Source organism: Thalia democratica, chromosome 7, assembly GCF_965202585.1.
Source record: "Thalia democratica chromosome 7, ktThaDemo2.hap1.1, whole genome shotgun sequence".
Taxonomy (NCBI): domain Eukaryota; kingdom Metazoa; phylum Chordata; class Thaliacea; order Salpida; family Salpidae; genus Thalia; species Thalia democratica.
Genome location: NC_139171.1, coordinates 38753857 through 38766662, shown reverse-complemented (window position 1 = coordinate 38766662; position 12806 = coordinate 38753857). Strand labels below are relative to the sequence as shown.

Here is a 12806-nt window from a genome sequence, read left to right as displayed (position 1 = left end):
TATAAAACTTAGTATACAAATTGTTGTATAAATGCATTTTTATCAGTTTAAGCTTTATCATAGGCTACAATTTTGAAGGCAAATACCTATTTATTACAAAATTAGACAATTAATACAAACATTTTGGTTATTGAGTACAAAAGGTCCGCACGCATTTTGATATTTATTATTTTATGCATTGGTATTTGATATTTTAATATTTGTTAACTACCAGAGTTAAATAAATAGAATTTGTTACTAACTGTAAACCTTAATGTCTTTTTTAAATAAAAAACTTATGTCATTTTAATTTCTAATGACATTTTAATTACAAACTTAATTTTTTTTTAAATTGTTATCTTAACGTTTGCAGTTAAAATATTTTTATAAGTTGAAATGAAATCAACTAAGTTTTTTTTTTCAAATCTTAGGCTGACTCAAGCTTGTTTAATTTTTTTTTGGAAAACTCAGACTAATTTAGATATTTTTCCTAAATATAAGCTTAGTTTTTTTTTACTTAGATTATAATCTAAAAAACAAGCTAACATTCAAATGTGTTTTATAATATTTTTTTATACAATCTGAATGAATCATATAAAACTATGAAATTACTCGGATATAGCATGATAAAAATAAACTTCTGCAGCAGTGAAAATTAAATTTTTATACTGTTTAACATAAAACATATTTGTGTTTAAACAAAATTATCTCAAAAAGATGAAGCATTCTTGTTCTTGTATTTCTGGATTATTTCTCATACTTGTTCTTCAATTGGTAAGTTGAATTGTAAAATAACTTTAAAAATGTAAAATGATTTTTTCTGGTTTTTGTAACTTTTTTTTGTGTTTGTAAAGTTTAATAATAAAACAAAACTCAAACTAGCACTACTTAAAATTAATCTTATAAGTTTAAATTCAAAATCTTAGGTTTTTCACTAGATGTTTAGAGTTTTTATTACTAAAAATGTTCATACATTGCTTATTTTTTTAGATGTCTGTTTTTTGGTTTACATAAATCTAAAAATGCAACTAGGATTTAAATTGTTTTTTGTTTTGTAATAATTAGAAAATGTAAGTGTATGTATATAGAATGTATGCTTATAAGTACTGTTATTTTAAATTTATTTAAAACTTTGCATTTTTAGATTTTAACCATTGTAAGAATAGTGTTTGACATTCTTGGACTCCAATATGTGTCAATCACAGCTGATATTTGTCAAGTACTAGGATTGATTATAGGATCTTTTGGTTCTTGGCGTTTTAAAAGACCTTTGTTGGCAGTAGTTAGTTAAAACTTAAAGTATATTTTTTAATACAATTATTGAATGATTAAAATGTATTAAAAATTATTTCACAGTATTTAATGCAAGTTTTTCAAACTGAATGAGTATTTACATCGAAAAAAGTATTAAAAATATTATATGATGTATTTAATTATTGATTATATACATGTCATTAAATAAATTATTTTAATTACAATTTCCCAGGGTCTATGAAACTCTTTCAACAATTTTATTGTTTCAAAGTTTTACTTTTTGAAGGGAGCACATTTTTAAACTTTGTGTATTTTATTTTGAACTTTACACTTATATATGCTTACTAAAATCTTTATCTCCTTTGATATGAGTAGCTTTACAATACATATTCAATTTTTTAAGAAAAATTCACTAAATAGACTGATGACATTAACAATGTTAGTTTTATGTATTGCATACTATTTAATAGAACTTTTTGTTCTCTAATAGATTAGGGGTGGACAATTTAGCGCCTGCTGGCAAGGTTCAGGCAACAAGGAAAAGTTTTTGCCTCTGACATATTTTTTAGCTTGAATTCTCCTTGTTGAAACCAAATGTAATTAAACTTTTTTGAAACCAAATTTTTGATATGTTTTCTCATTTTTGTTTTCAGTAGGTTTTTATTATAATATAGTTGCCATAATTTCACTCTTATAACTTTTTTAACAAGTTTGGCTGGGGAAAAAGTTCTAGTAAAATTTTACTACTTAAGTTACCACCCCTTACACTAGACTCTATAATGTAATCTGTATTAGAAAAAAATTGACAAGATTTCATCTTTTTATAAGTCTATTATTATGTGTCAAATTTTTTATTTGAAAAGATTTGACTTCTTAATAATTTTAACAAATAAACAGTACTGTGTTTGGACTTTTTTGTGGATAGCATGGAGCTCTTACCTCGTTTGTTTTTATTTGGAAGTTGGAGAACTCTCTATTGTAAGTGTAGTTATAAACTCACAGTATTTTTAAGTCGCAACAATTTTGTACCATTTTTAAACAGGCGCTAAAAGCTTTTGAGTTTGTTTTAATCATAAGTTAAAAATATTAAAACGTTTATTATTATGTAAAACGCAATTGATTGGAAAAAAAAGTACATCATTTTATATGAATTTTATAACACCATAAATTATAATTTTTTTTTTAAACTATACAATGAACATTCAGAAATATATCTAAAAAAGATATTATTTTTCTTCACTAAAATTTTTACTCTTTGTATGTTAACTTTTTAATTTATAGCTGTTAAACACATCTAGTAGGTTTAAGATTTTGCAAATTTATATTGAAACGTGCACAACTCTTATATTTTTGAAAATTTGATATTTTAAAAGTTACATAATAGGTCTAGCTGTTTTTATTGATAATATATAAATCAAGATTTTTAAAGTTTATTCCTTAACATGAAACAATTGTAAAGGCATAAACTCAGTAGATACTTTAGTTTTTATTTGTATGTTGGTTCCTTCAAAGTGAAGTTCTCTGTAAAATTGATTGTTACCTTCTATTAATATTTTAAATGTCAACACGATTTTTGTTTAAATTTTATTTGTGAAGTTTGGTTTAACATTTGAACATTCATATTGCAAGTTTGAACTAATAAATCCTTACAATTAGCTCGTTTATACTTTAAATTTACCTTTTATTTTTTATCAGAAAAAACACTCATGGACTGTCAATTTGCTCGAATCAAGTGATTCTTGGTTTAAAACTCATCCGTTCGGATGTGCAACAAATGTGAAGAAAGATGATGTTTTCTGCTGGAGCTACTTCAAACATTTAGAAGCTTGCCTAGCTGCTGTCAATTTGCTATTAGCAGTGAGTTGAGTTTGTATGTTGAAAGTCCAGTGTTTAATTTTTATTCAAAGTTAGCATTATGTTGCATAAAAAAAATTAAAAAGGTCTTCAAATATTTTCAACAAAATAAAAATTCACTTATTGATTTCCTATTAGTTTTGTATTATTCTAAAAGTTAATTTTTTTTTTCTGAAAAATAATTTTTATACATTTAACTTTTTAAGTTTTAGACGTAAGCTTTAAATGAATAAAAGTTTTTTTAAAGGGTGCTTGAGTTCTAAAGCAATTTTTAGGTACAACTTTACAATCAATTAAAAATTTTATTAAAATGTTATACTTATTATATACAAACATATTTTAGATTATAATTAATTATTGTTTAACTGTTTAATAAATATTTTTTTAAATTAAAATAATAAAATAAAACTTAGCTTGTCATTATTTTATATTGAATATATGTTTAATAAATTTCAAAAATACTGTTGTTTCTTATAAAGTAATGTTATTTACACACTTTAAGGGGGTAAATTTTATAAATGCTTTAGTGCTATTGAAGTTTCTAATAACTATCAGTTATGTCGCTTTTTTGCAGTTTTATTTAGTTACTAGAATTACTTTTACATAGTTCCTTTTTAGACAGACTTGACATCTCAGGCTAGTTTGAAATTTTTAAAAAACTCAGTCTAATTTTGGTATTTTTTCTAAACTTGGGCTAGTTTTCATATTATTTTTTTTAATTGAGTTATTATTTATTAAGTATTTAAGCTTTGCTAATATAGATGTTTTCTTTTCTGTTTTTGGCTTAAATTATTTTAAAAAGTTTTTCTATAACTCAGGAAAGTTTTTTGTCACTCAGGTCAGCTTTTTTGTCTCAATTAGAGTGTCAACCCTAATTAAAGGAACACAATAGAAATTCAATAAGCTGTTATATTTTGAAAACATCTAGAATTTCTACATGTTTCTTTTTGATTATTTTAAATATGTTCATAACTTTGTTATTTCAAGTATTAAATATAAAACTGTACTTAACTATACACAAGTTACTATCCTAAAAACTGTTCATTCTTGGTTTTTTGATTGAAAAAGTAAGTTAAGTAATTGCTATTTAACTTTTGCGATTTAAAAAATAAGTATTTAGCTCAGATTTATTATGTACTTTGCTTTTAAGTTATTATTGGTTTATTAGTTATATCTTTTCATATTTAGGTATTTTTTTAACTTTGTATGTAAATATAGAATTTAAATATAATTTGAAGTTACACAAAAGTTGAAAGTAGGTTTTGAATATTTAAACTCCCTAAAACTTTTAAATATTAAGTTTACACTAATAAATTAGGAAAAAAGTATTTGTAAGAGACTCTTAAACAATATTAAAAACTAGTTGAGGAGCTATGTTTTTATGATTTATGAACTTTTTGTACGGCATTTTTTCACTGAACTTAATAAAATGAATGAGAATTAGCTTATAAGTTAAGTTTGTAATTGTGATTTGTTTACAAACTGAAGTAGGTTTTAGGAATAAATTGGACAGGTTAAAAGCTTTATGCTACTATTTATACGGATTTACGAATAAAACAATAAAAAGTTTGGTGCTTAAGATGAATTTCAAATAGTTTTACAATAAGTTTGAAATAACAGCTTTTGAGTTACACTAAATTCTTAATAATAATAAGATAGCTATAGATTTCTTAATACGAGTAAGAATTTTGGCAACAATTTAGAAATATAACTAATATAATCAATAACCTGTTAAGATGAAGTTGCTTTTGTAAACATATTTTATCCATTTAAAATGCTTTTAAACTCAAATATTATACTGTAATTTTCAAAACTTACAAAATGATAAATGTCACTTTTATGAAATGTATCTTTAAAATTCTTCACATATTATAAACATACACATCATGTGTCATTGAAAACAAAGTAATATAATTACAAAAAATTCAAAAACACGAAACTCATATATGTTGTAGCAATTCGGTGGTTGCATAACGAACGTTGCGGTTGGTTAACCGCATTATTCAAACAAGCAGTTCTTTGTAAGCTCATTTGCTCAGTGTAATCTTGTTGTTACTCGTGTAAACGAACAAGACAGTACTTTAAAGTTTTTACATTAAATCTTCAACAAATCGTTTATTTTTTCAGATTTTCGGCCTGGTGTTCGCCATCGGAACGATAAGAGAAATCACAAACAGCAAAGACAACTCTTGTTAGTTTCGCACAATTTTGTTTGTTACACATCAGGCTTTTTAACTGCTTGTTCATAAAAAATTGCAACTTTGCAACGTTGCAGCGGTGATGTCGATGCAGTATGTGAACAGTTTGGAGCGGGACGGCAAGCACATGATGTACCAGCAGGACCATCTGCTTATCAACGGCGTCGGGTAAATTTGCTGTTTGTTCGACAGTTGTTTGCTGCTGGGTTTAAGTTCACTGCGGCATGAATTTTTAATTAAAACTTTATTTTGTGTTTGTTACAAATGTTCAGCAATTTCTAACATTTATTCAGAGGCGCTTCTCACGTTTGAAAGGTGACGCGAAGCAATTTTCTACTTGGTTGAATTTTAAAGGCTGCTAGCAAACGAAGCTACAGAGAAAGGGGTAAATGCAATAACAAAGTCTACTTAATGTTTTTTTTTTCACACTTTAAAAAGCTGGCACTTTATGATAGGTATGCTAAAGTTAATTTTCTTTTTTTTTGTTAATTGAATTTCCGTAAATTTATTTGCCAAAATTACATGGATAGATTTAACATCGTTAGAGTATAAGTTCTATTATTATTTTTTTGTTTATAAATGACAAGTATGTTTGTTTTCTAACTGCTATCTAAATCATGATTGTTGTTCAAGTTGTGTAAAAGTGCTTTAGGATATTAAGTTTTGATGAAGTTTTAGTGTCTTTTTTTATTACGGTGCACAGTTGTTTTAACTTTTAATCGAATTATATGACAGTTACTTGTTTTACTAACTTTAGCAATCATTTTGTACTTACCTCTACTTTTAACTTTTTTCTCAACATTTATAATCAGATGAATCTTTTACAATTTCAAGTTTTACAGTATGTAATTCTAATCACCGTAAAAGCCTTTTTCTAGTTTATAATGATATTTTTAAACAATTTTTGTCCTAGCCATGTTTCTTTTAAGTATAGTCAACCATGTTACAAAATTTTTAAAGTAAATAAACAGAACTCACTTATAAAATCGAACATTGAGATAAATTCTTTTTAAATTGATCTTTTCTTTAATAGTGTAAAAATAAATGTTAATTATTATGCACTATAAAGGCTAGTTTTTACTTAATGTTTATTAACTGAATGATAATAATTCAGTATTTTGACACATGTTCTAATTTAAAATTAGTTTGATTAAAGATAACAATAAGTTTTATAGTACACTTAACTTGGTGTTTTTAAATCACACAGATCTTAAAAGAATGTTCATAATGTTTAACCCATACTAAAGTTAAAGTTTTTTTGGTTTTATTTTATGCAAATTATTTTATAAAATTATTAAAATCTTATAACCGCTTGTTGACAATTGTCAGTAAAACTCAGGATAACTGAGGCTAGTTTTAAATATTTGAAAAACTCAGGCAATTTTTATTTTAAATCCGGCCAGTTATGAAATTCTTCCTTAATTTCAAGCGAATTTTTTTGACTTTGAAATTTTTCATAAAAATAATGTTTGTGTTTACGTTCTTTTGGCATTTTTTGGTATTATATTTTCATTAATAGTATTTTTTCAAGTTTTAGTTCACATTAATGTTTATTATATTTTCTCAAAGACTCAGACTATACTAGTTTAATGTAACTCAAGCTAGTTTTTTGACTTTAAGGTTTGATTTTTTGCCTTCAGTAGTGGCAACCCTGTAGATTCTTGGTAAGTGCTAGTTAAAAGGTTGGATAATTTAAGTTAATATTTCTATTTTAGTTTTTAAAACACTTAATTGCAGAGTGATTTTATTAGCAACTCTTTATAATAACCAAAACGTCAAAACTGTTTAAGATGTATATGCTTCACATCTTTAACTAGTTATATAACAATAAGTTAATTTCCAAAAGGCATATTTAATTTTATTATAAGCATAAGAAAGTATTCAATTAACGAATTAAAGTTGATTAATTTTCCTAACGGTTGTCAACGGTCAGCTAAGTTAATTTTCTAAATAAATCATACCAATTTTGGAGTAAAACATCACCTAAAATTACATAGTAACCTTATTATATGGCTCACTTTGTATTTTAAACTTAGTTGTTTTTTAGAGATTGTACAAATTTGTAACTGCACTTTTAAAAATCAGCTCTGAAGTATAGTAAATTTTAAGGATTATATGTACGTAAATAAATATTTTATTCGTTTTGCAGTTTTAACTATTAGTAACAAAAGTCTTAGATTTTAAGTAAACTATTAGCTTATAACATCATACGATTTGAGCCATATTAAAGTTTAAAACTTAGTTTTATACCATTGCTAATTTACTAAAGGTTTTTGAATTCCCTTTTAAGATAGAGATTTTGGTTTTATTTTAGTCTACTAAGTAAAAATTGTTCAACTTTTATGAAATCTAAGTTGACGTAACAGACGACTGTTTGTAGGTTAATCAATACAGCTTTATTTTAATAGTTTATTGAAAGACAAAAAAAGACGCTCAATATAGATCCTAGGACCTGGTACTCGAAGAACCTTTCGTTTATCGAGTCGCACACCACGGATACCTTTTAACGTCTTGTCCAGGACGTACATACGAATTTCGGTAAAAGCGAACCCGGGTCTAACAAGAGTTTGTTATTTAAGTTTGTCTTAAATGCACATGGAATCTCATGTTTTGGTTCTATTGAGTTTTACCGGTGTATTCTTGTTTTTCTACTATAACAAGAAAGATGAATACAAGTTCGGTTTTTTTTTTGTGGTTAATAGAATTTAAGTAAATTTTGATTGATAAAATAGATGCTTTAAGAAATTTGTCAAACAAATTTTAAGACACTAGTTTTTTTTTAGACATGCATTCAAATACATTGAATCAATGATATAGGTATTAGTTGTAGGTTAAAACTTTGATAGAACTTAGATGGTCGAAAATATAGCTTGAAAATAACTAGTCTCAAAAAATATTTAATGTGATTGATCAAAGAACAAAGTTTTTATTAAATATAATTTAAAGAAATTCAAGCTGCTTAAATCAGCATTGCCTTTGTTAATATTAAATAAATTAGAATTATTAAAACGCTTTCATAAATGAAGTTATATTGATTACTAATGTATAGATACTATTGTAAGACGAACAATAGTTTAAACTTTTGTGTAATATAGTGGTGTAAATTCTATGATGTCTGGCATTTAAATTTCCAAACTGCTTGTCTGAACAAAAAAAAAATATAGAATCTATAAAAAAGTATAGAAAAAACGATAAACTAAAAGAAGATTTATTTATAACGGCTTTGCTTTATAGGAAATTTCAAACTTAGCTAAAATTAAATATTTTACCCACGAGAGAGAAAACCTGGGTTGTTTTGGGTTATAAATGTTCTTGTTATACTCTTGTTTGATATGATGCCTTGTTTGTGTACTTCTTTAGGTTTTATTTCATATAAAGTATATATTTTAGTATGCATATAAATTTTAAATTAGCTATCTACTACATCAAAAAACTTTGGATCCGGATGTATTTTCAAACTAAGACCCGGTCAGATCTGGATATTTTTTCGAACTAAGATCCGGCCGAATCCTAATATTTTTTTAATTGGGATCCTGAAGATTTAAGTTGCTTGTAATGTAAATAGAATACAAACATTAATTGCGTCTTATAAATTGAGTCTTACAAATTTAATATAAAAATGTTTGAACAATTTTTAACTGTTAAAGATTATTCTAAAAACGAAATATGTACATATGTTTTTCTGATACTAAAAATAAATTGAGCTAGATACACAAAATTTTTGATATGAGTACAAGCTACACCAATAATAAACTTGTTATTTTTATTCTGTAAAAGAACTCAAATAAAGATTTATATAAATGCTTGAAATGGAAAACGAAAACAAACTAAACTCAAGTACTTTACGTTCAACTTAAAATTAAAGTTTTACAGTTACAACAAACGAATTAGAAAATTAACTTTTGAAACTGCGTAAAACTAAAAAAGAAGTACAACTCAGAACAACTAGGAAAGAAGTTACAATTAAAACAAAAAAAAACAATTACATACAATTAAGGATTGAGTTTTTACCATTACAAAGAAAAAGAAACTTACTTTGGAAAACCTTTTTAAAGAAAAAAATGATCTACAATTGCAAAAGACATCGCTACACTCTTATACTACAAAAAACTGTTCTTTTTTTTTTAGTTGTGAGGGATAAATATAATCTTGCCGCCGGTCTTTGGAAGCAACCGATTACGCTTTTGCTCGTACAAATTACTAGCTTTAGAAATAAATCTTTCAGAACACGCAGAAGATGGTGGTGCGGAAAGATATTTCTTTGGGAAGCTGGCAGGAGGTATTTTGTCTTCTTCTAGTTTCACCTAGACAAGACTTTAGCCTCTTCAGTTTCTGCATTCAAATTTTCTGTAGGAAAAAAAAGCATAATTTCTAATATAATTTCTTCATCTTTATAGACTAATTTGGAAAACTGTATTAGTTTATAAACATTACTTTAAACAAAAAACTAATTTGAAACAACAAATATGTTAATTTGTTGTAAAATAATTTAAACTTAATTTTAGTTTAAGACTTTCTAGTTAAACTAATTTAATAAAAAATATTTTTACTCTGAGTTTATAACAGTGTTATTAGGTTATTGAACGACAAAAAAATAACGGTCAAAATATTTGGTCCCAGGACCTGGTGCACGAAAAATTCCTTCGGTTATGAAGTCACAAACCACTTCGATAACTTCTTGTCCAGGACAAAAAAAAAACAAAATTTAAGTTACAGTTATGCCTATAAAAAAACTTTTTAAAAACCTATCTAACTGAGTGATTGTGTTAATAACGCATTTAGTTAGATAGAAGTGCAAAAGTTTTGATTTTCAACCTAATAAGGAAACGATGATTCATCATATCGCGAAGTTAAAATTTACTTGCAATAACTAAATTATTATTTACTTAATTTTTTTGCGTTAACAGATAGATGGTTATTTAATAATTATTTTTACATTTATACTTTTAATTTAGTTTAAATTAGTTAGTTGTCCAAATATGTTAACATGTTAACTTATAAATGAAATTATAAACACTATTACGAACTTTTAAATTTAACAAGTAACGATTCGGTTATTGTTTACTTTAAATTTTTTTATTAGTACTTGCTTTTAAATTATAACATCAGAAAGTTTGAAATTTTTTTTAACTAGTTGGTTAGTGTCTCAGTTTAAAAAACTTATTTTTTAACTTAAAGATGAAATAGTTGTATTAATTCTATCAACATAAGACTTATAAGAATACTTTTGTTTTATTATAAAAGTTCTTTATTTTATATGTAGATTTAGTATCTTGTACAACTTTATTCTACAAACATGAAACTTCTTTCCATCTACGCCTTTAGTTTGTTATCAGTTAGTGCTGAAAATGTACAAGGTAAACTTAAATTATATAAATTTATATATTGATATTTTTATCTACTGCATTTAAAAAAACTTTCATACAAATTAGTGATTATATTTAAGAGATCAAAATTTAATTTAGTATTAGTTATTTTTTATGAAATTGATTCAATATATAAATTAAATTGATTCAAATTTAATTGCTGAATACAAAATTTACATCTTCAAAAAACGATATAAAAGCTTATATAATAAATTAACAACAGTTACAGACTGTCTGCATTTAGAGGAAATTTCAAGTGGTAATATACAATGTACTCTTTGAAATAAAGTGGGTAGCGAATGTACTTATTCTTGCATTCCTGGTTAGTGTTATTATACTTTTATTTTGTTGAAATAGTTGTATAAAGGAATACTTAACATTTTGGTAACAAAAACATAACAAACCAAGTTTTTTACAATTTTTAACCAAACTTTGTATAATTAGTAAGTGTGTGTTTTGAAATTAATTATATGTGTATTTTAAATTATAAGCATAAAGCGCTTGGGTACCTTAATGATTTTTTTTTAAAGACAACGAATCTTTGAAATTTTATTGTCGTTTTAGTCATTTTTTTTCGAAAAAAAAAGTGTTACAGTTTGTTGAAAAGTTTTAGATATATCTCTACATAATAAAATTTATACATTTTTAACAATCAATTACTATTACTAGGTTTTGAAATAGACGACGCTTGTTTAACAACCAACTACTGTATAGACGACGGATTTAACAACGGCATGTGGAAACTCATTTCTCCTAATTGTGTACCAAAAAAATGTTAGTTCTAGAATTGAAATTTTTTTAAATTTTTTGATTGAGTTTAGTCAATTAAAGTATGTAGATAAAATTTTCAAAACTAGCTCATAATTTTTTTTTTTTAATTGTAGTCAGAAAGTTTTCTCGTCTGTTTTATCTTATTTAATGTTTTTCAATAATGGTTTACTCAAGAACCTGAATCTGATTCTTTTTAACAACGGACATATGTAAATAAACTTGTAAAAGTATTGTTTATAAACCAAAATTTATATAATATATACTATTTATATTTTCTAACGTAAAAGTAACGACCTTGTAAAAACATTTGTACGAAAAAAGCATAATATTTGTAAAAATGAATATTTATATAAAATATGGCTAAAGAAAATACTTTAATGTATAGTTGAATATTAAAAAAAAGGATAAATTCAATTATAAAGACAATAAGTTTTACTTGAAATAGTTTGTTTAAAATTTTACTATTTCTCAGAAAGCCAACTTCAGAAAAAAAAACAGTTAAGAATAATACACAAAAGACACTCAGTGCAAAATCCAGATATATTTCACGCTATTTTCTCCAGTGGAAACACATCAATAAATAAAATATAAACTTAACTTATATAGTAACAGTTGTAATCATCATAAACAAATAATAATTACATACAAACTCAAATACACAAAACTAATCAAAATAATAATTATTAAAGCTGATAAAATACAAACATGTAAATACTAAAAAGAGCATTAAGTAAATTAAAAAACACTCTAGTCAAATTCTTTTTGCTTACAAAGGGTAGTTTTTCTATTTAAAGTACATATAACTTCCATTTTAACTAAGTCAAACACGTTATAACAACTTTTAATTATCTTAAATCTTATCAAAACTATTCAAAAACTTATCACTGCAAAAATATTGGTGAACAATCAAGTACATTTGGTGAACAATCAGAGTTGTGCTGAAAATTTCAGTTTGGATAGATTTAAGATAATTAAAAGTTGTTATAACGTTTTTGACTTAGTTAAAATGGAAGTTATATGTACTTTAAGTAGAAAACCTACCCTTTGTAAGCAATAGAATTTGAATATAGTGTTGCTTTATTTACTTACTGTTCTTTTTGGTGTTTAAATGTTTGTATTTTATCAGCTTTAATAACTAGTATTTTGATTAGTTTTGTGTAATTGACTTTAAATGTAATTAATATTTGTTTATTATGATTACAACTGTTACTATATAAGTTAAATTTATATTTTATTTATTGCTGTGTATCCGCTGATGAAAATAGCGTGAAGTATATCTGGATTTTGCACTGGGTGTCTTTTGTATGTTGTTTAAAATTAATTTCGACTTCATATGTTTTCATAATTAAGAACAAGTAAAAATTAAAACTGTGGCTATTTCGGA

At 25.0% G+C, this 12806-nt stretch overlaps 1 protein-coding gene across 1 annotated transcript; it reads left to right on the top strand.

Moving 5' to 3' along the window:
• The first annotated feature begins 623 nt into the window (after window positions 1-623).
• LOC145840837 (sodium/potassium-transporting ATPase subunit beta-1-interacting protein 3-like) lies at window positions 624-6193 on the top strand. The gene is made up of 7 exons (XM_082948176.1): window positions 624-753; window positions 1124-1261; window positions 2131-2211; window positions 2929-3090; window positions 5215-5278; window positions 5363-5453; window positions 5579-6193. The coding sequence occupies exons 1-7, from the start codon at window positions 697-699 to the stop codon at window positions 5595-5597; spliced, it is 612 nt and encodes a 203-aa protein (XP_082804302.1). The 5' UTR covers window positions 624-696; the 3' UTR covers window positions 5598-6193.
• Window positions 6194-12806: the final 6613 nt, after the last annotated feature.